The 26,120-nt window shown below is 32.5% G+C and overlaps 2 protein-coding genes across 4 annotated transcripts; one reads left to right on the top strand and one right to left on the bottom strand.

Moving 5' to 3' along the window:
* The first annotated feature begins 1,531 nt into the window (after positions 1–1,531).
* Positions 1,532–5,114, top strand: LOC131934785 (uncharacterized). The gene is made up of 3 exons (XM_059290918.1): positions 1,532–2,250; positions 3,356–3,427; positions 3,825–5,114. The coding sequence occupies exons 1-3, from the start codon at positions 1,540–1,542 to the stop codon at positions 3,936–3,938; spliced, it is 897 nt and encodes a 298-aa protein (XP_059146901.1). The 5' UTR covers positions 1,532–1,539; the 3' UTR covers positions 3,939–5,114.
* A 1,277-nt stretch (positions 5,115–6,391) lies between these two features.
* On the bottom strand, positions 6,392–25,506 carry LOC131934784 (AP-3 complex subunit delta-1). 3 transcript variants are annotated; one of them, XM_059290915.1, is made up of 33 exons: positions 25,301–25,506; positions 24,155–24,250; positions 23,761–23,841; positions 23,594–23,674; positions 19,632–19,739; positions 19,341–19,470; positions 18,441–18,580; positions 18,195–18,268; positions 18,047–18,096; positions 17,280–17,329; positions 16,127–16,175; positions 15,810–15,955; positions 15,336–15,484; positions 15,083–15,209; positions 14,853–14,956; positions 13,931–14,162; positions 13,303–13,448; positions 13,088–13,186; positions 12,796–12,862; positions 12,530–12,683; positions 12,180–12,364; positions 11,656–11,732; positions 11,414–11,555; positions 11,113–11,271; positions 10,720–10,893; positions 10,436–10,624; positions 10,199–10,246; positions 9,966–10,103; positions 9,639–9,779; positions 9,046–9,131; positions 8,814–8,938; positions 8,308–8,387; positions 6,392–7,913 (listed from the first exon to the last, which is right to left on the bottom strand). In XM_059290915.1, exons 1-33 carry the CDS (start codon positions 25,394–25,396, stop codon positions 7,815–7,817), a joined length of 3,822 nt encoding a protein of 1,273 aa, XP_059146898.1. In that variant the 5' UTR covers positions 25,397–25,506; the 3' UTR covers positions 6,392–7,814. The 3 variants fall into 3 exon arrangements, with proteins under 3 accessions (XP_059146898.1, XP_059146899.1, XP_059146900.1); XM_059290916.1 differs by having other exon boundaries at positions 17,280–17,308; XM_059290917.1 differs by lacking the exons at positions 6,392–7,913; positions 8,308–8,387; positions 8,814–8,938; positions 9,046–9,131; positions 9,639–9,779 and having other exon boundaries at positions 9,973–10,106; positions 10,202–10,246.
* Positions 25,507–26,120: the final 614 nt, after the last annotated feature.

Below are 26,120 nucleotides of genomic sequence, written 5' to 3'. Positions count from 1 at the left end.
GATTGGAAAGACAAACAAACACACAGAGAAAGCAAGTTAAAGAAAACGTGGGAAAAAGAATACAAGAGCGCGGGGATAATCCAATCGCAGCTATAGTAATCTTTTTACATAACAACCATCAAGTTAAAAATGCAAGAAAATTATATTTTTTAACTATATATTTTTTAAAATTATGGTCGGCTGTGGGCCCCTAAAGGGCTTGCCCCCCCCCCCCCCCCCCGCATTGCGGGGTCTGGCGGCACTGTAGTTCCGCCCCTGGTTGTAGTACATCAGAGTGTTGGATAAGCTAACTCTAAAGAATGTTGATGAAGGGGTCCCACTGACAGGTGTCATATTCAATGAGACCGCTTTGCCGGGCGACTTAGTCTCTACAGAAACGGTATTGTCAGTGGTCCTTTTGTCTGGAGCCAAATTGATAGGAGCCTTTTTGTCGTGAGCCAAAATGACGCTAGCCTATTTGTCGGGAGTCGTAATGACGGGGGCCGTTTTGTGGAGAAACTAAATGGCGGGAGCCTATTTGTCGGGAGTCGTAATGACGGGGGCCGTTTTGTGGAAAAAACTAAATGACGGGAGCCTATATGTCGGGAGCCAAAATGACGGGAGCCTATTTGTCGGGAGCCTTATTGACTGGAGCCTTTTTGTCGGGAGCCTATATAACGGGAGCCTATTTGTCGGGATCCTAAATGACGGGAGCCTATTTGTCGGGAGCCTATATGACGGGGTCCATATGTCGCTGGCCCTTTTGACGGGGCCGATTTGACGGGGTCGTTTTGACGGACCCGTTTTGTCGGGGTCGTTTTGACGGGGCCGTTTCGTCATTGGCCGAATTGTCGCCGCACGTATATACCTATACTCCAATCCATTTATCGTGTACCATTCGCCCCAGAAGAACTTAATTGCAGTTGTGTCTACTTTAGACTTTAAAGCTGTGTATAATAATAATGAGTCGTCCAAAAAAAGACTTTACACCCGGTGGGGGGGGGGGGGGTATGAATTTGAGAGGAATATAATTCAGAAATCATACTTTGCATTTCAAAGAGCAATTTTTAAAACTGAAATTTATGAGTATTAATTTGCATTTTAAAATCCTTTTTTAAAATTTGGTAAAAAAATTAATTGAACAATATAGGTACTACCAATTTTAATTTGGACCCAGGTCAGCTAATATCTTAAAACAGAATCGCAGTTGCAAAAAAACAACTTGCTATTTGATGGGGTGTGACTTTTTTTAAAAGCAGGCTTTTGAATTACGACGAATGCCGATGTGGGATAGGGGTCAAATCGTTATTTATGTCCCACATCCATATATATATATATATATATATATATATATATATATATATATATATATATATATATATATATATATATATATATATATATATATATATATATATATATATATTCCCCCTAAAACTTGATGTTTATTTTATTTCTACTCGAAATTTACCTTTCATTCATTCAGCAATTGTGTGTTTCATATTTGTGTATACGTAGTTGATTTAGGTTGTTAGAGGGATCAAAACCTAAATAGACAAAATGGCTGACGATCGCAACTGGCGTTCGTATGACTCAAACGATGACGATAGATATTCTAACCGTCATAATAGCGATCGCCCCTACAGGCGTTCAAGAGACGATAGAAGCAGCAGATCAAGCCCAGAAGACGATAGATACGAAGATGAAAGTCGAAGTTATAGAAGATCAAGATCTCGGTCGGGATCTCCCGAAGAAAGACGACGACGTCGAGCACGGAGAAGAGAAGAAAGAGAAAGTAGGAACGATAGTGATAGCAACGACAGACGGTACGAAGATGGTACATACGGTTATAATAGTAGGCGAGGGGCTTATGAATCTGATTCAAGAAGTTCTAGGAGAGATGAGGAGAGTCACTACAGTGGCAACGAAAGGATCACTGGTCATGATTGGAGATCAAAATTGACATCTATTCGAGATGCTCATTTCAACAGAAGTAAAAAAGCACCTGTCATGGCACAAAACCAGTTTAAAAACGATGGCAGCTTTTTAGAAATGTTCAAAAAGCAAATGGCTGACAAAAGCACAACATCAGTTACTCCTAACTCGCTGGTTCTAGCATCTTCATCAATCCCATATAGTCCAGATTTGTCATTGCCACCACTAACAGCCACTCCCATTGGGCTTGAAGAACCCCACACATCAAGTAGTACTGATCAGGACCTTGATGGTGTGCCTATGCCTACCCATAAATCTTTGCCAGTACCGGTTTCTGTAAGATAATTCTTGTTAAATTAAATTTTATGTTTTTAAAAGCCCTATGAAATTAAAAAGGAAAAGTTAAGGAGACTATTCTGACCTATCTAAAAGATAAACCTAAGCTTGTATGTCCCTACATTTTTTGTCCAACAAAAAGTGATATTTTGTTTAACAAAATTCGATATTATTAGAATAGTACATTATTGTAATGAGTTTTATTGTTAAAAGGGTTTATCTAAATTATTGGTGATCATCTAAAAAAGAATCCTTTTAATAGTCTTCAAAGTGTAATTTCAATAGATCGATACTGACTATACTTGAAACTACTATATAAGCATGCTTTTATCATAATGTGAAAAGTGTGGGATTTGTTTCATTATAGTTTATGATTACAAATTCTTAACTTCCTTCCCTATCGCCCTAACAAGTCTAAAACATATTTAAAAAGTCTTGTGTTGTGGCTGCTTCCATAAATGATGTTACATATTCAAATAATTTGGTCAAGCATAATTTAACTATTTTAAAGTTCTTTAAACCATTTTGAAAGTTTTTGCTTATCATGCTAACATTAATATACACTCTCCTCTCCACAAGTAACTTAAATTTTAGAATGTGTGACTGAGGAGGGAACCACCTTTATAAAAATAAAAAAATGAATGTACTTTGGTTAGGCCTACCTGTAGCCCACACTGTGCAGCATAGTGTGATTTAGTGATGGAAACCATCAATTATTGATGCTGACAAATCTAGTCATTTCTGGCAAAAATAATTTAAAATGCCTAGGTCTCATCATTTATAGTTACAGTATAGTTTAAATAAGAGTATAATAATACATTTACGTTTATGGAGTATGAAATTAAAAAAGAAATTTCAGACAAAACAGGATATTGGAAAATATGAATTCATCATAACTTTCCTTCCATTTAAGTGATGAATTTTATACAGGCATTCAAAATAAATATAGTCTAATTGTTTAATTTATTTTGTAAAGGTTAGGGTTTTATTTTTGAAGATTATTTGTTGAAGTATAATGCCACTAAAATAAAAAACTTCAAATGGCATGAAAAGTAGGGGTGCATAACTCATCTGAGTTGTGACACTATCAGGTTTGTTTTTGCAGGTGGGTAAACGCAGGCTTGCTAAACCCCTTAAGACTGGCATTGTTCTCAAGAAACCACAGGAGCCCGCAGAGGTAATGGTAGTAACTTCATAAACTTGTTTTTAATATTTTTCATAACAGTTTGAGCAAATAACTTTATAGTTGTGCTTCTTGACCAATGTAAAACTGTATTTAGCTTCTCCTTTATGTCACATCTCTTGCTGTATGTGGATAGATGTACAATATCTATAAAGTATTTTTCAAGCTGCTTGGGAGCAATTGTTAACTGTGGCAAAATCTGTTATATGCCTAATCCACTTTAGAAAAAATTGCAAGAATCCGAAGTAGTGCATATATTTCTGTTGATGTTTGGATTTGTCCAATTAGAAAGTAATTAGAATTGAAGGAGGAATTCGGTATATAGGTAATGTCTCAGCAGTTATTTTTTCTCGGATTGTATCCATTCTCATACATGAAGATTTCTCTGCAGGATGAAGCCAGCCAGGAAAAATTGGATGCCTGGGCCAGGTACTTGCAGGAGGTGCAGAAATACAAATCTGCCAACTGTATGGATGAAGACAACAGTAGACCCTTGGTTAAATAATAATTGCTTACCTTTTAGTTTTGAGAACATTACAGCTTTTAAACTTTACTGTGTAATACTTCAATGTGTATGGGTAGCTTTGTTGTAACATTGGTTATATTTATAGTATAGTAGAATTTCAAATGAAAGCACTATTCATTTGAAGGTTTTGCTTAGTACAAAATTGAGGAAAAGTTCTATGAATTACCAGTAGTTAATGCTTGTTGGTGTTATTAGAATTAGACATGGGTATTGCCGGGGTGGAATAGAAGCAAATATTTATCAATCTGTCAATTTTTTCTAAATGAAAGTCCACCCATAAGTGTGGGAACGTAGTGGGGGAGGTAAAACCAAGTATTCTATAGATGCCAAAGTATAGGATAAAAAGAAGAGTTTTGAGCACTAAGGTAACCCAAAATGCAAATGTAGGAAAGTTAAAAAAATATTTTTGAAAATTTTTTTAGGTGCTGGTACTGTTGTGTACGGCTATAGTTAACAAAAAATTGGTTACTTATAAGAAGCTAGGCTCTTTGCACATTTTACCTTTGCATACATTCTCTTATTCTTTAAAAAGTCAAATAGCTTTTATTTTATGGCTAACAAATAGTAAGGAGGTTTATAAATGATCTTCATGGGTTCATTACCTAGCTAACAACATGCTTTATAACTTCATGGTTTCCCATTTCAGTATCAGAGAAATGGTCACATTTACATTAATAAACCACCAGTTTTAGGTAGTTAATCATTTCATTTAGAGGATGTGTTTAAGTTTTGAACCTCGTTGAAAGAAAAAAGAAAATATTTATAATTTAAATTATTATACTTTTCAGGTCTCAAAATGTTAGTGGCTTTTGTATATTCATGGCCATAAAGCTACATTTATGTTAGTAATACAGAAGGCTACACATTTCCATTGTTACTTCCTGTACTTAGATAAAGACCATTTAAGTTTCCAGAGAATTTGAAATGGTGTGCTTGTTTGTTGTAACAGTTTGTCCACCCTTTGTCTTAAGCACTGTCCCCTGTGCCTGTTACCTTTAAAGGAGGAGAAAAGAGTTTAGTTTATTTTTAAATGCTCTAGATGAGCATATAGACCTAGACAAGTGTTGGGGGCCTGTATATTTGTGTAAATAAAGTTTCAATGTAATTGTGTCTACACCTCTCAACAACTGCATGTATTAAAAGCGATGACAAGTTAGAGAATTTATTTTTATTTTTTGTTTTCATAATTTTAAAAATTTACATACATAATTTTTTAAATATCAAGCATTGCTGATTTATGATGAATGCAACAGACAATAGTTTGATGTAAACAAAAACGGACAAGAATGTCAGTGCACAGTGATTCAAAAGCAGGATAATCTTTATGGTACTTGGGCTGAAATGACATGTCACTATACAGGCTAGTAGTATTGTAACTAAGCCACAGCCATGTCAGCAGGTTATCTGCCAATTAAATCACTGATCTCACTTGAAAAAAGAAACACTTCACAAAATCACTTCACCTATCAACACCACAAGTGTCAAAACAAAGCTAAGAAACATTGAAACAATTAAAAATGATCTTTTGCCAATTCACATAAATTAGGTAGGTCTATACAAAATGTATAATATATGTATAAGTGTTGCATCAACATTTGAAATTATTTACATCTTTAACAAAACAAAGGGAAAAAAAAAGCTGCTTATCTCATTAGAATATAAATCTGACTTAATAGAAAAATAACATTCATAGTATTTTAATTCCTGACAGAAATCAAGATCCCTCTTTTTTTCATCATAATCACAAATAACAATTCTTATGCACCAGTTAAGAGTTACTGTGAAAACAAAGTGGTCTTGTTGACAAGTAAAAAGTATTTGCATTAATCAGAAATTCACTTTAATTTCCAGCGAAATAAATAACAGTACATAAAATCTACATCTACAACCCAGACTAAATTAGGAAGACCCAAACTGTTTCTACATTAATCAAGTAAATACAATCTTGTACAAACTTGAAAGTTGTGCAGCTATGCTTCTTACTTACAATGTGATCTTTTAACAAAAAAGCACACAACCCAGCAAGACGTACAATAATATCAAATAAAATACCAAGAAAAGTAAATTTTAATCAGGGGCCAGACAAAATAGAATACTCATTGATATAATTGCACATTTTATGGGATTTGAATATTTGGTTTTAACTAGCAGTAGTAGTTATTTTCTTTTGGATGGAGAAACCACAAAAACTATGACATTTAAAAATGCAACGAGCATTTACCAACTAAAATTAATGATTAAAGATTTATTCTAATGCAAAAAATTAAATTTTCACTCGATAAAATAAAATGTGCTACAAAATATTTTGGGCAATCATTTGATAATTCTCAAGCAAGGTAAACCTAACACTACTAACAGTGTGGTACTCAATTTAATTAATCTAAGTAAGCATGTTTGGAATGGTTATTGAATGGAACACGTTATTTCCTTCATTTGTTAAGTATGCTATACATTTAGAAAAATAATGGGACGGTGGGAAAGGATTAACATATACTGCTCCAATTTTATTCTTTCTAAAAGGGCAGGAGTGACAGATAGCCTGGTATACCAAAGGCACTTTTACAAGAAAAGTGCTGTTATCTGGTTTGAACTAAAATTATAGCTAAATCTTTTTCTTGATAGATATTAGAATGTGTAGATCTCTACATTTATTAATTTAGGGTAAGATTTTTTGGTTAAAAAATTTAAATGCAGTTGCAGTAGAGCATACAGATTATTTTGAATATTATGTTTGCAACTAAACACATTTAAATCTTTTGGCTATATTAACATGGTTTAAAATAAGGTCATTTAATCATCCTTACACAATTCCAGAATGTTTGAACATTTTTAAAAAAAAAATATTTTTCGACTTCAAGGAACCATCAATTGCTTCTGAAATTTGTAATGTTTACTTGCACAAATAAAGGTCTTTGTACATTGCACTCACTAAAGATAAAGGGAATCCTGATTATGACAATTAGATCTAGCATATGTCATTTTTTATGGACTGGCACTGCTCAAACAAGCTGAATGCAATTTAAACTGTTTTTGTAGTTCTACTATTTATGGCATTGGATATTTTTATTATTTTTTAATTACCTTTATTTTAATGGCAAGATGTAAAGAAGCTAATCTTTTTCACATGATTTTAAACTGAAAGTAAAGTTATATGGTCTAAAAAAGGTTTCATTAATCCCCTAATTTAAGCCATTATATCCCACCACAAACAAATCTCCATACTATGTAGTAGCTTACAGATAACTATATGAGTTGAGATAGGGAGATAAAATACCCTTTGTAAGAAATGCATTATTAAAGTTTGATTCTATCATCAAAGGTGTTATCAGGAGGAATTTAACACTAAGTTATAGTTGTTACATCACAGTTGTACCTTTTCTATCACAAAACTATTTTCATTCAACACTAAAGTAAACATTTCGTAGGGCTATGTTTGAATATTCCATGATAATTCTCATTTTTTAAAAATGTTACAGCTTAAAGCAAAATATACACTTCTAATTCTAAACTTTGATAATTATTGATACTTGGATTTTTAAAAAAACATTTTGACTTGACAATATCTGATTGTGATACATATAATCCTGATTTTTTTTCCAAATGGACATAAATTTTATTACCGATACGCACATCATCACTCTAATTACAGTTTTATTTATACACTAGAGGAAAGGATGCTTATAACAGTACAGTTACGACGAAATATCCGAGACCTGCTCCTACAACTGACACTTCAATGAGCCAAAACAAAACTGCATTCACTAGACCACCAGACTTGAAAATGAATATGATTTGTAAGCTTGCATGCACTCCTATATCTAATATCACAGACGTGCAGCAGCACAAGAGTCAATGTTAGGAGTTTTGTGTGAGCAATGTTTTCATATCATCTAGAATGTTGGCAAGGAATGTCTGGTCTGAACTTTTGCCCTCAACGTTTAAGGAACCATCACTCTGGGAAAGAGAAAAGTACATTTGATAAAAAATATATTTACCCTACCACAAAAAGAAAAGTACATCTGATAAACAATATATTAACCCGACCACAAAGAGAAAAGTACATCTTATAAACAATATATTTACCCTACCACACAGAGTAAAGTACATTTGATAAACAATATATTAACCCTACCGCAAAGAGAAAAGTACATATGATAAACAATATATTTACCCTACCACAAAAAGAAAAGTACATCTGATAAACAATATATTAATCCTACCACAAAGAGAAAAGTACATTTGATAAACAATATATTTACCCTACCAGTACATTTTGAAAGAGAACATTTTTCTAACTTTTTTTAAAGGTTTCAAGATAAATTAAAAGAATGAAAAATATAGCACTCACAAATTTGACTAGTAAGCACACTGGGTGTCCCTGGATTGAGCGACTGTACAGTGAGGCACTGTTTTCTATTTGTTCCACAACTAGAATCATTTGTAAAGAAAATTATTACTAGAAAGGTTATAGGTAAAATGTTAAAACATACATACATTATCATTTTAACTGATAAATATAAATATTGAAAATGTTTAAAAAAAGAAATAGACTTTTTAAAAAATATAAGCATTCAACTGTATTAAAAATTAGAACAAACATACATTTTCTTTAGCTTAAATAAAGTGTTGATTGAAAATATTACTTAGAGCCACCAATTTTACTATTTGTCCTACAAAAGCTAACAAAAATTTATATATATTTTTTTTACTTCAGCCTTTTTCAAAGCTTGTATTTATGGAGGTTCTTATAATAATAATTGTTTATTTTTAATACAAAATATCCAGCCATGTCAAATATAGTGTAAACATCCAATTGCCAAATATTGGCATTTAGGCTAATGCCTATTTGCTCACCGCTGAAATGTAGATAGAAGCAAGTTTTAGCCAGCAGATGTGACAGCTGTGAATCTGTCGGGGAAAACTTGATTGAAGATTTCTCTGTAAGTTCTCCATTACTTAATAGTGATGCAAAGTGTTCACTGAATAAAATAAAAAAAAAATTTAATTCATATAAACACTAGAGGTTCTATTAAAAATTATAGGAAACATTGTACTAAGGTGTACTACAAAGTAGGAATATGTGTACCTGTTACAACCGGTTGTGACAAGATATGTACTGCAAGGTAAGTTAATCTTGAAATCAACTTTATCATGGGTTGATCCATCTGATGACTTTATACATGGAGAGAATTTAAACTTAATGAGCTATATTTATCTATCTATATACACACATATTCTTAGATAGGAAAATTGTATCTCATTTTATACATGATAGTTACATGGGGATGAGTTACTGAGGTATCATCACCATAATACCCCAGAGATTTAATGACAGTAATGATAATGTCTAGTTTTTGTTTTACACGACAGTTGACGTTAACAACGCTTTATGTTTTAACTTATATCAAGACTGGACACAACTCTTCAAGTGATCCAATGTTTAAAGCATGTTAATAAATAAATACCATATTTCCTTGACAACTAACTAAACAATCTATCAACTTAAGATAAAAGCATGTTTAAAATGAATTAAGGAATGCTACAGTTAATCAACTAATCAAATGTAAACATTGTGAAAGTAATCTGCATGATTAAAATAGTTTGATCTATGCATAGGACTACAACTATTTTTATTAAATGTATTAATTAACATTTATTTTCGTTTGTTTTGTAACCTACCTTAAGAATATATGTTAACGTTCCTCTCATTTTCTGAGGCATGATGATTTTGTCAACCATAAATGCAAACTGTCCCTCATTCTGGGCCTCAGGTAACAAAACAAACGGTACTTTGACAGCATCATGTGTTTTTTGACCCATCTGAAACAGTCAAGTTTACTGATTACCCATCTCTAATAGACTAGTATTTAACTACAATAGTTAGGAATACTCATGAATAGGTATTGTCTTATTATTTTAAAAAAAAAATTATGTCTTAAAATACCATCTTTTTTTGTAAAAAGTTTCTTTAAAAATAAAATGAAAACATTAAACACAAATATTTACCCCTCGAATGAGTTTGGTATTGAGAGTATCCAAGACACTGAACTCAAGATCTTTAATGGTGTCTTTTGTAAGGTTGGTAAACACGACAGAGACAACAATTTGATCACTCCTCTGATGGTTGATGCGGGTTTCATAGGTCTAGTGAGGGCAAGAGAAAATCACCTTTTAACATCTGGTAGCTATTCAGTGTTAATAATAACAAACTTACTTACAAAACAAATTTAAAATCTTACCAGTTTTATTGCAGAGTTTTGCGCAAGAGGTAAATAACTTGACATAGGCTGAGAATAAAAGACAAGAATTTTCATTAAAGGTTGCAGATTAATAATTTTATGAGGGTTTTCCCATATAATAATACTACTAGAATACATAATCTATAGTTATTTTAACATATAATTCTATACTCGTTTTTCAGTTAACTGAGAAGTTAATCTTCTAGTTTGAGAAAGTGAAACTGGAAAAACACTTACAGGTAATTTGACGTCATTTGGTGTAGGCTGCTGTGACAAGCTGATTGTTTCTTTGGAAGGTGTTGTTGTTCCATCTGCCTCTTCATACTCGCTTCTTTTGTCTTTCAATTTTTTCTTTTCTTTCTTCTTTTCCTTCTTGACTTTTCCTTTTTCTTTCTTTGATTTTTTATCTTTTTTCTTTTTGACTTTCTGAAATTTCAAAATATAAGCAAACTACCTAAGTACTTTGATACAGAGAACAAATCTGTATTAAAGCCTAACATTTTGATCAATTAATGAGTTACCTCTTCATTGTGTATTTGCTCTTCATCCTCTGAGGTTAAAATAACATTTTCTACAGCTATCTTAGGTTTGGTAGGAGATGACCCGTTCTGAAGTTGAAGTGGTGTCACTTCTTTAGGCTGACTATTTGGATTGTTTGAATCCGTTGACAGCCAAAATGTAAAATCATCTTTTGTCTGTGAGTTGACATAAGCATAAAAAAAATTACTTCAGAAATCTAATCTACAGCAGTTTTTAAAATATTTTTGTTCTTAAATCATAACATGATAACTGGTGGAGGGCAAAAAAAATTTATAAATAAGTTGAGCCAAAAGTGTTTTCAATAAAATAAGTGTATTATTATACTGTTAGTTATAAGAGATTTTTATCACGATTAATCATTCATTCAACATTACCTCTTTTTGTGGAGAATCCTGAATTTTATTTTCACTTTCAACTTTAATCTCTTCTTTAGAGGACTCTGTGATAACTTCAGGAACATCCATTGATTCTGTTATCAATAAGGAAGGTCCATTTTCTTTAGTCTCTGACTTCTTGCGTTTCTTTTTCTCATTCTGTGGCGCATAAGAGAAAAATAAACTATAAATACTATCCAGCAACAAAATCCCTTTGACAGCCAATGCATTAACTTAAAATAACAAACAAGAAATTAACGTCTGCATATATGGAGGGAGGGGGGAAAAAAAAAGACAATACCTTTCCTTTCTTCTCCCTTTCTTTCCTATCTTTTTTATGTTTCTTTTTTGATTTCTCTTTTTCTGGTGATCCTTCTGGTTTAGAAGTCTCAAGCACTATATGATGTGTTCTAACAGGTAGAATTTCATCATCTCTCAATGGCCTGTCCAAGTTGCAAGGAATGCACTTATTATTAGCAATCTATTTCTAATTAGCAATATAAAAAAAATTTGACAAGCATGTGTTAAGGTGTTCAAACTTACTCATCAAGATTTATGTCCAGAGCTTTGTACTGGTCAGATTTCTTTCTATCATCTTCATTATCAGACACATCAATTCCCTATAAATTGTACAGACATTTGATTACACAGTTTATAGGTAGCCTCTTAATAAAAGGCCATACAAAAGCATGAATAGAATTTAAATTGATCCAAATATTTGTAAACAGTACCAGCATTTATGAGATAGTGTTAAATGGTAGAGCACACTCTAAAATCAAGTCCACTGAGTTTTTTTTAACGATAATGTAGATTACTTTAACATGCAGACTGGGCACAACAATCAAAAACTGTAAAGCCAGAGTTCACCCAGCTCTAAGGGGTACCTGATTCCATTCAGAAAATGGATATCTGGCTATAGTGCTGACCACACAATTCCTTAACACACTGAGGCAACAACAAAAATTAACCCTACATCATCTGCCATTTAAACAGTCAAGACCTAACGGTTGCCTTACTTTTATCAATATAGATGGAATTAAAAGTACTAATGAAAGTAGTTAACCTACCTCTGGAGCATCTACCACAGTGCTAACTGAATGTACTGTAGGGACATCATCATCATCTTCAGATTCCGCTGCATGTTTCCCCTTTTTCCCCTTCTTTTTCTTCTTCTTGCCCTTTTCCTTCTCAACTTTTCTGGCTTGCTCTGCCTTTTGTTGAAGTAACATGTATTTGTCTGATGATGACATGCCTGCAATAAGTAAAGTGGTTAAGTGCCATATGCAACATAATAGTCAACAAGTACAATGTAAAAAAAAAATACAATGTGATACACCAAAGTTAAAAAACAAACTTTAAATGTATGTGCAAATCATCAATAGTGAATAAAAAAGTTAAACAAGTAATTTTTTTTTACCTGGGACATGTAAAGGAATGGACAAGTCTATTTCAGCAACTGGTATATCTTTGGTGTCAAATGCCTCTTTGGCTTTAGATTTTTTCTTTCCCTTCCCATCATCCTTCAGGTAGTGAGGGTTGTGTTCTACTTCTGTCTTTCTTATCTCCCTTCTCTGTCAAATATGTAATATGGCTTAGTAACAAGAAAACAAGTTTGATTTAGATTATCTGAATGTCACCTCAATATCAAGGTAAACTAAGGTAATTAACTACTTAATAACTAACCTTTTCAATCTCTTCCTCTGTTGGTTCATAAGCAGGTTTAGAATCCTCCCCATATTGATAAGAAGATCTACAAGTACAAATATTATAACATACTCCTCAAATTTTACCATGATTGACAAGATAATAATAGTGTTAAATTTAACATACAATATAAATACAGCAAGAAAACATTTAAGACAGGAAGCATTTTTGTGGTGGTACAGAATCTGTATCAAAGATGAAACAATTGACACTAAGTCAGTCTGAATACATTTTTCTACAGAGACTACTGCCAGAGTCGTGTGGGACTGACCTGTGCTGGTCATCTGTTGTTAGGAAGAACGCAGTACCTCCGACTTCTTCATCAGAGCTCTCTTCAACAGGCTCGTTGATCCATTTGTCAAGGTTAAGGCTGCACAGATTTTACCAGAGAATTAATATAACATACAAACTAATCAATTTTTAAGTCGCGAATTTAAAAAATACTACAAAAAGAAAACTTCACCAAAATAATGCAAGTTTACTTACCCTTCTGGAAGTGGGACCTTCTTTTGTGCCTTTGGTGCCACAGGATTTAACTCCCCTGCATATAATCCTTCTACTTCATCAGCCACCGCTGCCCCCTTCTCCTCCAATTTCACAATGTATTTTACTATTTGTAAAATGCTGCAAGCCTGGGGGAAAATTTTAAACACAGAATATCAGCACAATTTTTAGTTATTTTAATAACAAAAATTACAAGCTGAACTATACACTGTGATTTATGTTTGAAACAATTACAATACTGAAATAGACATTAGCATAAATCACTGCCAGAGATATAGTGAAACAATAAATGTAACCAGAGAACACAGGCTGATTAACAGGTGTGTGGGGGGTGATTGAGGGGAACATCTAATTTTCTCTTAGACTGATAACACATTTCACTTTTGAAGCATTTGTTATATTATCTAAGAAAAGTCCACCACAAATGATTCAGCCATGATCCAACTGAGCAGTCTGATGTTAGTCAGGTACTAGAAAGATTTCTGGACACTTTTGGCAGCATAACAAATTGATGTTCAGGTAGCCAACAGAATAAAAATTCTATTCTAAATGTCATGGCCATTTGCGTCTATCAAAATTTGATAACCAAACCCCCAGCCAATGTACTCACCCTTTCCTGCACTTCCAAGTCTCCACTTTGGATAAAAACAGGCAACTTTTCCTGGAGTAGAGCATGGACTTCCTTCTTCAGCTGATCATCTTCTTTAGCTTCAGCGGCTTTTAGAATCTTGCCATACAGCTTGAGGATGTTCTGAACAAAGATGGACTGGATGTGGCCAGGGAGAGATGTGATCTTGGGCTTCAGCATTGCTTCTAATGTGGCCTTAGGGTTGTTTAGATGCCTGGAAAATAGATATTAAGTCAATGAAAATTTGGCTTGATTTATATAAGAAAATCATTAGGCAAATTAAACACACGAAGACTTAAATTTTTAAAAATTATGTTGAAAAAGTAACAATGTACTATTCTTAAGGAATAACATAATATCAAATGTTAAATTAGGACAAAATTTATCAGCAATACGATAACAATGAGTTGTGTTATAAAAGGGCATTAATAGTGATTAGAAGCCACAGTGAGCAAAAATGTTTGCTAAACTATCAGAAAGTGATATTTTTATTTAACAGTGATAATCCCATAAATATCTAAATTTCCATAATCTATTATTGTTGAACCTCTATTTAAAAAAAAAATAGGTTTAATCAATAAGCAAAAAGTCCATGATTGCTGAATAATGAATGAATAATATAAATAATATAATAATAATGTTCAATAGCAGATTCTTGTTGTCAGGTCGTGTTACTAGAGATGTGTGAACACAACCAGACAGTAGAGTTGAAATTTTAACTTGCTGAATGTAAAGCTATGGATCACTGAACCATATACAAAAAAAAAACCAACCAAAAAATCCCCACTAATTTATGCTGATGACAATTTTAAACCATTTTTTTAAGCATAAGCTTGGTGTCAAAATAGTAAAATTCTTAAAGTTGCACCAGTAAGCAGCCCTGTTCCAAAAAAGAAAAACTTACTCTGAAAACTCTCCACAAATCCAGGCTGCTGCATGTAGAACCTCACAGATGCCATTCCTCTGGGAATTGTTGGCCAAGATATGGGAATTCTCCAGCAGTATGGCCTACAGCAGAGTGAAATATTCAAGTCATTCATGCTAATTTACTCACTATTTAAATCAATGCCAAACAAATTAAAATGTGCTATAAACATCATAGCCATTACAAAAAATGAAATCTGTAGTACATACCATTTGTGAAACAGCAAAGTGGCGGATGGCTTGTACACGAATTGCTACATCAAGCATTTGGTTGGCTATAAGCTTTCCATGCTTTGTACCCTCCATTCTTGTCAATTCTACTAGAATACTAACATACCTGTTGGAGAGTTATTTTATAGATTGCGGATTTAGGATGAAGTTAACATGCCAGTTGCATCACTACAAGTAAGGTTAGACACACATTATCTGCCAAAGATCATGACCACAGTTATACCAGACTTACCATTCAAAGTTTGTGACATATTGGTAATTAGACTGACTGCATATTTCCACAGTTTTAGACAAAAGTTCATCCCTGTAATGTGAACCTTCAGCCTTGTCCATGTGAACCATCAGTTTCTTGACAATCTCCATCAGATTCTTCTTGGACACCTGGTTCAAAACATTTTTAAAAAGTTATTATAGTTGCTAAAAACAAAAAAAAAATTATATAGCTCTTGAAACGTAGCAAAATAAATTATTCTTTAAATTCAGATTTCATTTAATTAAATTACCGTAATAGAAGATTTTTATTCACATTTTTCAATGCAAGGCACAAAATGGTAAAATAAATAGTTTGATGACGTTAAATGTCCCATAAGTTGCAGCATTTTGTTCTATATATTTTAAAGAAAGCATTAAACTATTAAATACTTAACAACAGCATAGTTCTTGTAAAGTTATTAAAAAAAAAAAAGAGAATGTGACAGGTACTAACCATTCCGTACAGCAAATCTAGAGCCCTAAGTCGGATAGACTCATCTCTATCATCCAGACACTGGAGAATAAGGTCTTTGTGTCCCTGCACTGACTTGGGGTGTGTTGCCAGGATACGAGACATGGCTAACAGCCCCAAGTATTTCACTACAACATAAACATATCCCAATAAGCTAAGTCATTTTGCGCCGTAAATAGTATGTTAAAAACATGGAGTAAAACCAACAGAAAAACAAAAAGTGATATTTAAACAAGACTTACGGATGACAAGTTACAATGGTAATGTTACAGGTTTTTTTTTAAAAACTCAAGACTCACAGTTTTGATCAGAGTCCTCAATAAGAATGCGCAGCTTTTGAACACATAACTGAAAAAATGCACAGCCAAGTAAAAATTAGCCATAGTTGACCACGTCATTTAGAGCCAACTCATGTAATGGGACTGTCACAAATATTAACTCAACATTTTTTGTTAACACTTCGACTATGAAACAGTTCAAGGTAAGAAGAACATTTTTTTTATTGTTAGTATAAAGAGTTAAATGTCTCTAAACAAGACACTAGATTAAAACAGATGTCTAAGGGAATCTTTTGCACTATAAAAGCAGATGCTTACTAGTAGGACATTATCAGAGAACTTAATGAACTAAGATTAACCTCTAATGTAAGTCTTATAGTTTCCTTAAATGTAAAATTGTGAGAATTTTTAGAAGATTATACTAGTTAAAACTAGAGGCATTATTTAGGTGGCAAAATGCTTTTTAAGTAAATAAAAGTGTTTTTTTAAAACCATGAAACTTTTTCTTCCCAAAATGAATAAGAAATTATAAGAAAGAAAAAATGAAATTCTTGAACACCTGCTGCCCTTCAAAATTCATGCAAAAAAATAAAAATAAATCTAATTTGGATTTTCATAATTAATAGCTTATGTATAGGTTCTATTACATAGCTGAAGCGGTTTCTAAACAAACAGGAAAGGGAACACCAGATGATAACTTAAAGGGAAGGAAATAATTTTTTATCGTAAGATGTCCAACTAACTTTGATGATATTAAATAGATGGAGTTCATCACTTTACCAATATAATACTATAATGTTAAAAATGTCATCTAAATTATTACATTCTTGTTTCCCTACATGAAGACTACCACCATTACAAATGTTACATGTAGCCATAAAGTTCACTAGAGTGTGAAGGCACCAGCTGACACACTCATTAATCCTCACCCCCCCACACCATGCTTGTCCATGATGCTCAAACCAAACAAAAAAAAAGGCTATGTAATAAGCACAGATGTTGCCTTCTGATGTTATAAAAACTCTGCAGGGAAATTTTAATGTGATGTAATAAAATTAAGTAAGATTAAAAAATTTTTTTTAAAGTTGAAGTTACAACATCTGAGCTTGGTTAGTTTTTAGCAATGGCTGAAAAAGGAAGAGGTTAAGAGTACATGGTAATGGTTTAAGAATACCTGAATGGAAGCTGTGTGGTTGGGGATGCCTGAAGATATAGAAACGAGAACTGTAAGTAAGAAAGGAGAAAAACAAAAAATGTATCACTGAAGGGATTGTCGGAAATCATTGCAGTGGTAATTTTAAATATTTTTTTACACAAACTATAATACATCACCATTACTACTAGTGCCAACAGATGTCCTTGTCAATTATAATACTATCTATCATATTTACTGCATTTCTTATATGAAACCTACATAGGAATGTATGCATTTAACTCACTAAAAATGTAAGTTATTAGAAAATTCAGGAAAAAGTTTTGAATCAAAGAAAGTTTTAAAAATCTTTTTGCCAAAAATATAAAATAAATAAAACAGCTTCATGCTTGTAGAAAAAAAATTTAATCCAAAATAAGGGAAGAATAAAAAAAAAAGGTTCAATGATGCTTAGCTCAAAATGAAATCAAACAGAATTTGATAACTAACTCTTCCAATGGCCACTCTTATGTACCTTACTCTATATATATTTCCTTAATTAGTAATTACACCAAGACTATCATAATTAATTATAAGAGTGGCCAGGTGTATAAATCATTCCTGCAGTACAAAGAAGAAAACTACATTAATAATATTCAGAACAAGAAAATATTTTATCCTTTGAATCTTTATCTACTAGACATTTTACTTAGATTACCAGAATGCAAGGTAGAGTAAAAATAAGTCTCTATCATTACATAGTTAAATTTTAATTTGTTCTCAATACTAGTAAATCAAAATTTTCATACCTGCTATCACAGTATTGATGCATTCATAAAGCAAGGACATAGCTGATGTGCTAAAAGTTAAAAAAAAAAAAAACAACAGTTGATTAATAATATGATATCATTTAGCAAAACAAAACAAATCTGGCACTTATATAAAAAGTAAGTTTACCTGTGAATTAAATTAGTCAGGGGTTCAATTAATTTCTTGCCCAGTCGAGGTTCTAAAGGTGTTAAAGCACTGAACTAAAGAGGAAAAGAACATTTACTAAATTATTATCTTACAGATTTTCTTTAAGAGAATAAAAAAAAAGCAAAAACCAATGAACTCAATAACAGTTACAAAAATCAGTAGAAATATTATCTGCCATTTAAAAGACTGAACTAGTTATAAAATGCGTAACAAAAAATGTCATACCAATTTAATGATTTTGATGAGAACCCAGTTATTGGTTGAAGTTGTCATCAATTTGAAGAAAAGTGGAGCCAAAGATAGATAGTTCTTGGGGTTTTTCCTGGCCAGCTCACAGATAACATTCACTGCTGCTGACTGTACACCTACAAACATTGGCACACAAACACACATTAAATGAGCCTGTACACCTACAAACATTAGCACACAAACACACATAAAATGAGCCTGTACACCTACAAACATTGGCACACAAACACACATTAAATGAGCCTGGACACCTACAAACATTGGCACACAAACACACATTAACTGCTGACTGGACACCTACAAACATTGGCACACAAACACACATTAAATGAGCCTGTACACCTACAAACATTAGCACACAAACACACATAAAATGAGCCTGTACACCTACAAACATTGGCACACAAACACACATTAAATGAGCCTGGACACCTACAAACATTGGCACACAAACACACATTAACTGCTGACTGGACACCTACAAACATTGGCACACAAACATACATTAAAATGAGCCTGTACACCTACAAACACTGGGTTACAAACACATTAACTGCTGACTGGACACCTACAAACATTGGCACACAAACACATTAACTGCTGACTGGACACCTACAAACACTGGCACACAAACACATTAACTGCTGACTGGACACCTACAAACATTGGCAGACAAACACATTAACTGCTGACTGGACACCTACAAACATTGGCAGACAAACACATTAACTGCTGACTGGACACCTACAAACATTGGCACACAAACACATTAACTGCTGACTGGACACCTACAAACATTGGGATACAAACACATTAACACTGGGACAGAGATAAATAAGTACATACACTTCATTAGTAAAATTCACATTTCTTTACCTGGATCAGGGTCTTCCAACTTCTCTTTCAATCTGGGAAAAGCTGGTCTCAAAGCCTCAGGAAACTGAAGGAACACCTTGTACATAATTAGAACAGCTTTTTTTCTTAGGTAGGGCCGAGAAGATGTCATCTGAAGTGAGAATTTCCATATTGTAAAATGGTTTTTCAGAAAAGGAGTTATTAAAACAAGTTTTAAAAAGAAGTTATTAGTTTCAGAATACTTAAATGTTGAAATTGTTGATATAACACTTAATTTAAAGAAACAGAAAGAGTGGACATATGACAACCTACCAAAGTCATGATGTCATTAGCCAGATCCCTTGCTAGGTCTGCAGTTATAAAACAAGAGAGCCCATTCAATGCAACACCAGAGTCATACATATTTTGGCTACTCATGTCCTAGAAGATAAAAAAAAAGACATGATATTAAACCCTGGAAAACTAATAATCTAATTTTAGATTTTAAAACAAAATTTAATTGTTGCAATGATAATAACTACGGCAGTTATTAATACTAGTAATACTAACTTTTAATCAACACTGTATGGTTTTTACATAAAATGATATTGCGAGCACTTTATGATTTAACAATTTACTATACATTAATAATCCTTTTAATTTATACACTTTGTATACTAAACTTTGTTAGCTGGATAATTTTCCAGCAATAATTTCTTAACTAATAAAGAAATTACTTTTTTACATTGATAGTTTCACTGAAGGTAGACTAGGGAGGGTGTTTGTGTGTATATGATACTATTTCAATGTTTTCGGCTATTAAACAGCAATTTAAAATAACAGAGTAAAGAAAGGCATGAAGTTGATAGTACACATGCTAGAGGTTTCATAAAGGTGATAATTTTTAATTAGGTCAAACACAAAACAATAACAAGATGCACAGTGACTCAGATTTCAAGTGGTATCAAAGCAAAAACTAGGTCAAAACACACTTCAGACATGATAACTTCTGCGTTGTTAAACCAGACACTAAAACTAACCGGGTACTGGCAACAAAATAAACAGGCTGGCATTGTGTTAAAAAAAAAACCAAAGCATTATAACCTCTGAATACAAGTTATATGCAAACTTGAGCCGTGCTTTAATGTTAAGCTCTTGGGAGGACAGTACATTAAAGGTGTTACACAACTCATGACTGGTGGCTTAAGAAAAGCGGTCAAAGTTTGGTGCCATTCAATAACATTTTTCTGAGCACACTATGCAAGACATGGAATAATGACACGTCATTGAATCAAACATTGGAGGTTGTTATACACATTTCAGCACATCCATACTGTAAACAATTGTTGTGCTATCATAGGTGTGCTAAATTAATACAAACATTGATATATTACTAAATTAAACTAGTTTGACTTTTTACAACACTTTTTAAGGTTAAATAAAAATAAAAGGGGCATTGAAAGATATAACCAGCATAAACAAAATAATTTTTTAAACAGGCAATAACCCAAGATACCAGGGTCATTAAGGATATGGCATTCTAATTAGTATAAAGATAAAATAACAAATTTTTCTAATTTAGAAGTCGCAGTAAAGATTCTAGTAGGAAGTATCTTAGAACGATCCCTTCTACCCCATGCCATAAGCAATCTAAAGGATCTGAGTGAAGAAAGTCAATGTCCTTAAGAAAAGTATCTCACCTGCCTTCTTGTTTCTTCTAATTGCTGAGCATATATTTGTAATTTTAACATTTTTTTAAATGCCATTTTCATGCATTGTACGTAAATCTTACTAGCTTTAATTGTAACCTATGCTAACCTAACATTTTCAGGATAATGAATATACAATTTAACTCCATGAAGAAAATAATTGATTTCCCTCCCAGTCAAACTATGATACTCTGTTTACTAGGCATGCTTTTCATAGAATAATACTAGTATCATGCAGTTAAAATATTTGCCTGCAAGAAACCTGATTGTTAAAATGCTTACATAGGCACCACCAAAGTCCCATTTAGCAACTTACCAATTCCTTTAGTAACAAAAGTAAATAAAATAAAAATAATTATTTTCAAAATAGCAGTGGAGTGTTCATGTATGAATAATGGTTTAATCAGTCAAACTGTAATAAGATATAATCAATAAGGTTTCTTGAATAAAAAATAAAATGTGTTTTGTGGTTATACTTTCATGCCCCAACATTATGCACAATATAATCTTATTTCAGTTTGGTACACACAAGTTATCAAATAGGCTAATGTAATTATAAACAAGTGGTTAGTTTTTTTTTAAATCTATGCAGTCAATAGCCTAAATTGACTACAATGCTAAATAAATAAGTTTTACAACTAATTTTAATACAAACACATAGATTACACTATGTTGCAGGTGTAAAACTTCCAAATTCCATCTCAAGGGGAAGACCACATTTTAACCCTTTGAGCCCGCCAGGCCGGTAAACCGGCTTCAACATTAGGCATATATGTCCGAAAAGCCGGTTTTCCGGCCCGATGATCTATCGTCATATTCTTAGCGGCCGTTATATGGTCTAATTAAATATAATTAGCGGAAGAATGACTAAAATTGCGCATATGTCTTTTTAGTGCGGGATTATGATTCTAAACATAGATTTTAGGAAAAGTGAAAGTGTTTAAATTTTGTAGCGATGCCGCCGAAACGAAAAGCTGAGCCACAACCATCGACTTCAGCACATAAAGCTGGTGCAAACGATAAAGCAAAAGACCGAAATATCAACAAAAGAAGTAGAATGACTGCATCTCAGGCAATACAACTACTTATTGATTCTGATGAAGAAGATAATATTCCTGGTCTATATTGTGATGATAGTGACGTTGAATTTGAGACTGAACACAGTGACATTAAAATTGACAGTGACAATGAAACTGTTCAAATACGTTCTGATGCACGTAGTGCTGTAAAACTTCAGTATCCTTGGCGTGTTGATAATAATTATGTGTTCGTTTTATATACATTGTTTTGTTCATACATTGTAAAAAAATAAAGAACTTCAGAATCTTGCTGCATTGTTGTTTGATCCTGAGTTTGGATACCAAATTTGGCTTGATTATCTCAAACGGTTCAAAAGTTATAGGCAAAGTTAGAAGCAGATAAGTGAAAATGGGTTTGGCCCTGGGAGCTCAGGAAATGGGAGAAATTAAGCCAAGGAGGCCCGGGCTCAAAGGGTTAAACTAGTTAAATAAGTAACATAAAGGGGGAAGGTGTGGTCAGGAGGGAGGGAGAGCTCATGGTTGGCAGAGTTAGAAACCCCAGGAAGATGAGGAGCATTAGCTGGGGACAGCAACCCATCTAGGAGAGAAAACTACAAAATCAAACAACTGCTGTCTTGTACATTGTTTTTGGATGAAATAAGGCTTTGGAAGCTAATCCAGAAAAGCAGGCTGAAGTCAGAGTCAACAAGTCATATGGTGCCTAACACATAGTAATTAACTGTATTGAAGGAAATTCCCTCCACTATCACAGTTAAGGATGAAGAAGTAGAAAAAATAATTTAAGTTAAGAAAACCATGTTAAAAATCAAGTTAGAAGTTTATTTCTATAACTAGATTATAAACTGCTGAAGTGGTATCGATGTAAATAAAAATCACTAAGCACAAGATTTATTAAAAGATTAACTGCTTAAACAAAAAGTTCAAATAGTACAGTTATATTAAGACATTATCTTTCTACATTAAAAAAAAACAACAACACAAAGTAGAGAAAGAAGAAATAAGATTAAGTTGTAATGGAACTAGCAAATGTTCAAAAAGATAAACTTAGGATATAAACAAAAACTGAACAGATAAAAACAGTGTCAGATAAAACTGGGCTATCTGATAACTGAACACAAAATCCTGTTATATAAAAAAACTGGGTATTGCTATCATCAGCTACTATGACTTCTGTTCAAAGGAAAAGACCTGTGAGCACTATGGTGCCACAAATAAACTGTCATTAAGCAATGGGGACCTTGTCACACTGGAGTCAACTGACTAACACAATGATTCTTTTGATAAAAGCTCCATGTGCCAAATTATGAAATGTTTTTTCTTTTCTTCTTAGTGTTACATTAAACATAATGCAATGCCATATAAACAATTCAGTTATACAGCTGAAAGTTTATATATTGGGAGAGATTAGATAGGGTACTAATATAGATTTGGTCACAACAAACAACAACAACAAAAGCAAAACTCAAACAAAACAAACATGGGTTGTATTTTAAAAAAATAGTAGGATGAAAATTCATAATTAAATAGAAATAATATTTTTTTTTACCTTTCGAATCATGTTAGTGGTAAGCATGAGTACATCTGTTTCTTCATGAAATGACTGTGCAGCTGCTAGGTATCCTATACGCTGAAAATAATAAATGTACAATTTAAAATAAATGTTCATAACTGTCAACTGCGAATTCAACCATTTAAATGAAATCTTTTAATTACCTTAAAAGTAAACTTGGTTGAGCTCATAACTTCTATAATATTGAAAGCTGCCCAGCTTATGTCATAACCTAACATTTGAAGCTGAAAATAAAGCAATGAAATGAATATATCCAGGAATAAAATTTTGTCATTTTCTTATTTATAATTGTTTCTAAAGTAAAAGAAATACTAGGCCTAACCATAATTTATAATATAACATTTTGATTCATTTATTGCAATGAAATACTAATGAGATAACACGGGTAATGTATATTTAGAGGATTTTGATATTGTATTTTAATATTATTAGGCTTAAATGAAAATAACATGAATGATGGTTAGTTCACTAAAGTTAATTTTTTTCTAGCAATTGGAAAATTAAATTACCAAGTGAAGTAAAAAAAAAACAACTCACATAAGTTAGTTTGTTGACTGCATTGGCTTTTATTGCCAGATTTTCTTGCTTTAGTTCCTGTTTGATTTCATCAATACACTCAGCAATGTATTTACTCTGTAAAAAGGAATGGATTTTTAGTTTAAAAGCAGGTTTAACTTTTTACTGATATAAAGATTTATTATCCGTAAAAGCTATTTTTATAATTTTGTAAAAGCTATTTTTATAATTTATTTGATATTAAGATTACAGAGAACAATTCATATTCTTCGGCTGGTAGATGTTCAGCCCAAAAAGATAGCTCCTTTTGAAGACAGTTGATAGAGATTAAATGAAAACTGCAGCTGTCAAGGGATCCCAAATGGCTAAAGATAGTAGCATTTACCCATTTCAATATGAACAAGGAAGTAGGCTTATTAAAGACTTGTAAGCTAACCCAACTTTACACACACACAAAAATGAATACAAAAGGTGTTCCAGGTCAGCTATTTAAATTAGGTCTACAACCTACAGTACATTGCTTTTATGCTCTTGAGTCTAAAGAGAAACAAAAAAATTATCTAAATTTCTAAATGAATTGGAAACTATGCTTGGTTTAAAAAACTTAAGTAGTAGTGAAATGATAAATTAAAATTTTACTTGTCAGTTGTCTTTGAAATTTTATTTTAATATTTTAATAAATAGTTTTAAACAGGCCTAAACATTTAACTGTGGGTTTGATATTATTATCAATATTCATTTATGTTTTATTTCAAGTTTAGAGCAAGACTGGTGATTATTAATGATTATTTAGTAGATTCTAGATCTAGTTGTTAACTGGTCGATAGTGGTTAGATTTGAGCTCAGTTTTATTAGTTTTATATTTAAGCCTAATGAAAAATAATTTAAAATTTTGTCTTGATCTTGGTTAGATCTCTAGATCTAGCACACTGTTATTAATATTATATTATTGTTATAATTGAGTTCATATTTTTTTTTTAAACAGAAAACTTCAACAGTTCAGTTAGCTTTGAAAATTAAAAATAACACAAATGCTTATGGATTTTTAATAAAGTAATAAAAGATGCTAATCTGATGGTGGTTTCAGGCGGGGGCGTCAACCAGTTGGTACTTATCGAAAACAGGTAAATAACATTACGAGATGATAAAATGTTTTTTTCTAACAACCTCATTTTCCTTGTGATTCCGTATGCCCCTCACAAGATCTTGAAGGTTTTTATCTAGAACTCGTTCTAGAGTTCCTTTAACTTTCTTAAGAGCCATTTGTGCAGTTTATATTTAATTCTGCATCACCTAAGCTTGAAAGTCCCTAATATATTTTGCTATTGACTGCTATCAAGCCGACAAAATGTCTTCCGCTTTCATTGATCATGTGATCTGACGCGTAGACACCAAAAGGGGAATTAATCAAATTAATTGTGTCAAATTGAGCAAACTTAATGGTCTTTACTTGTTTACATCAGTAGACATCATTAAATTCTTTTAAAAATAATATAATTTTAACTACTATTTCTATACCGTTCTAATAATAATGTAAGAGTATGGCATAGATTTAATACGCACTTTAGAGTAAAATGAACTTTTAGGAATAATAAACACTACAACAAAACTGAAAATCAATTGGCTTAATAATTTTAGTAATTGAGTATTATGAGTCGTCTTTGTGCTCAAAACATTATTTGCACATTGAAATTGGATCCAGTATATTCTAATTTAATGAATAAAATCTGTTAGTAAGTAAAATAAAGTTTCCTTTCAAACCTGACAGTCTATAGGGCAAGTGGAGTTCTTGTTTCTGTGACCTCGGCATATATGGAGAGATAGTGTGGTCAGCACTATGTGACTATGCTCAGCTGCCTTTACTTTCCCTAACTTGAGTTGCAAAAAACTCATATCCATCATAGTTGGGTGGACTCACGGATGGTCTACTACCCGGATTTGAACTCGAGATCTTACAGGTTAGCAGTCCAGCTCTCTACCGCTAGAC

This window comes from Physella acuta, unplaced genomic scaffold (genome assembly GCF_028476545.2).
Source record: "Physella acuta isolate Inbredline_101_S28 unplaced genomic scaffold, ASM2847654v3 ptg000117l, whole genome shotgun sequence".
Taxonomy (NCBI): domain Eukaryota; kingdom Metazoa; phylum Mollusca; class Gastropoda; family Physidae; genus Physella; species Physella acuta.
The sequence above is the reverse complement of the archived record's forward strand: the minus strand, read 5'-3'. Positions and strand labels throughout refer to the sequence as shown.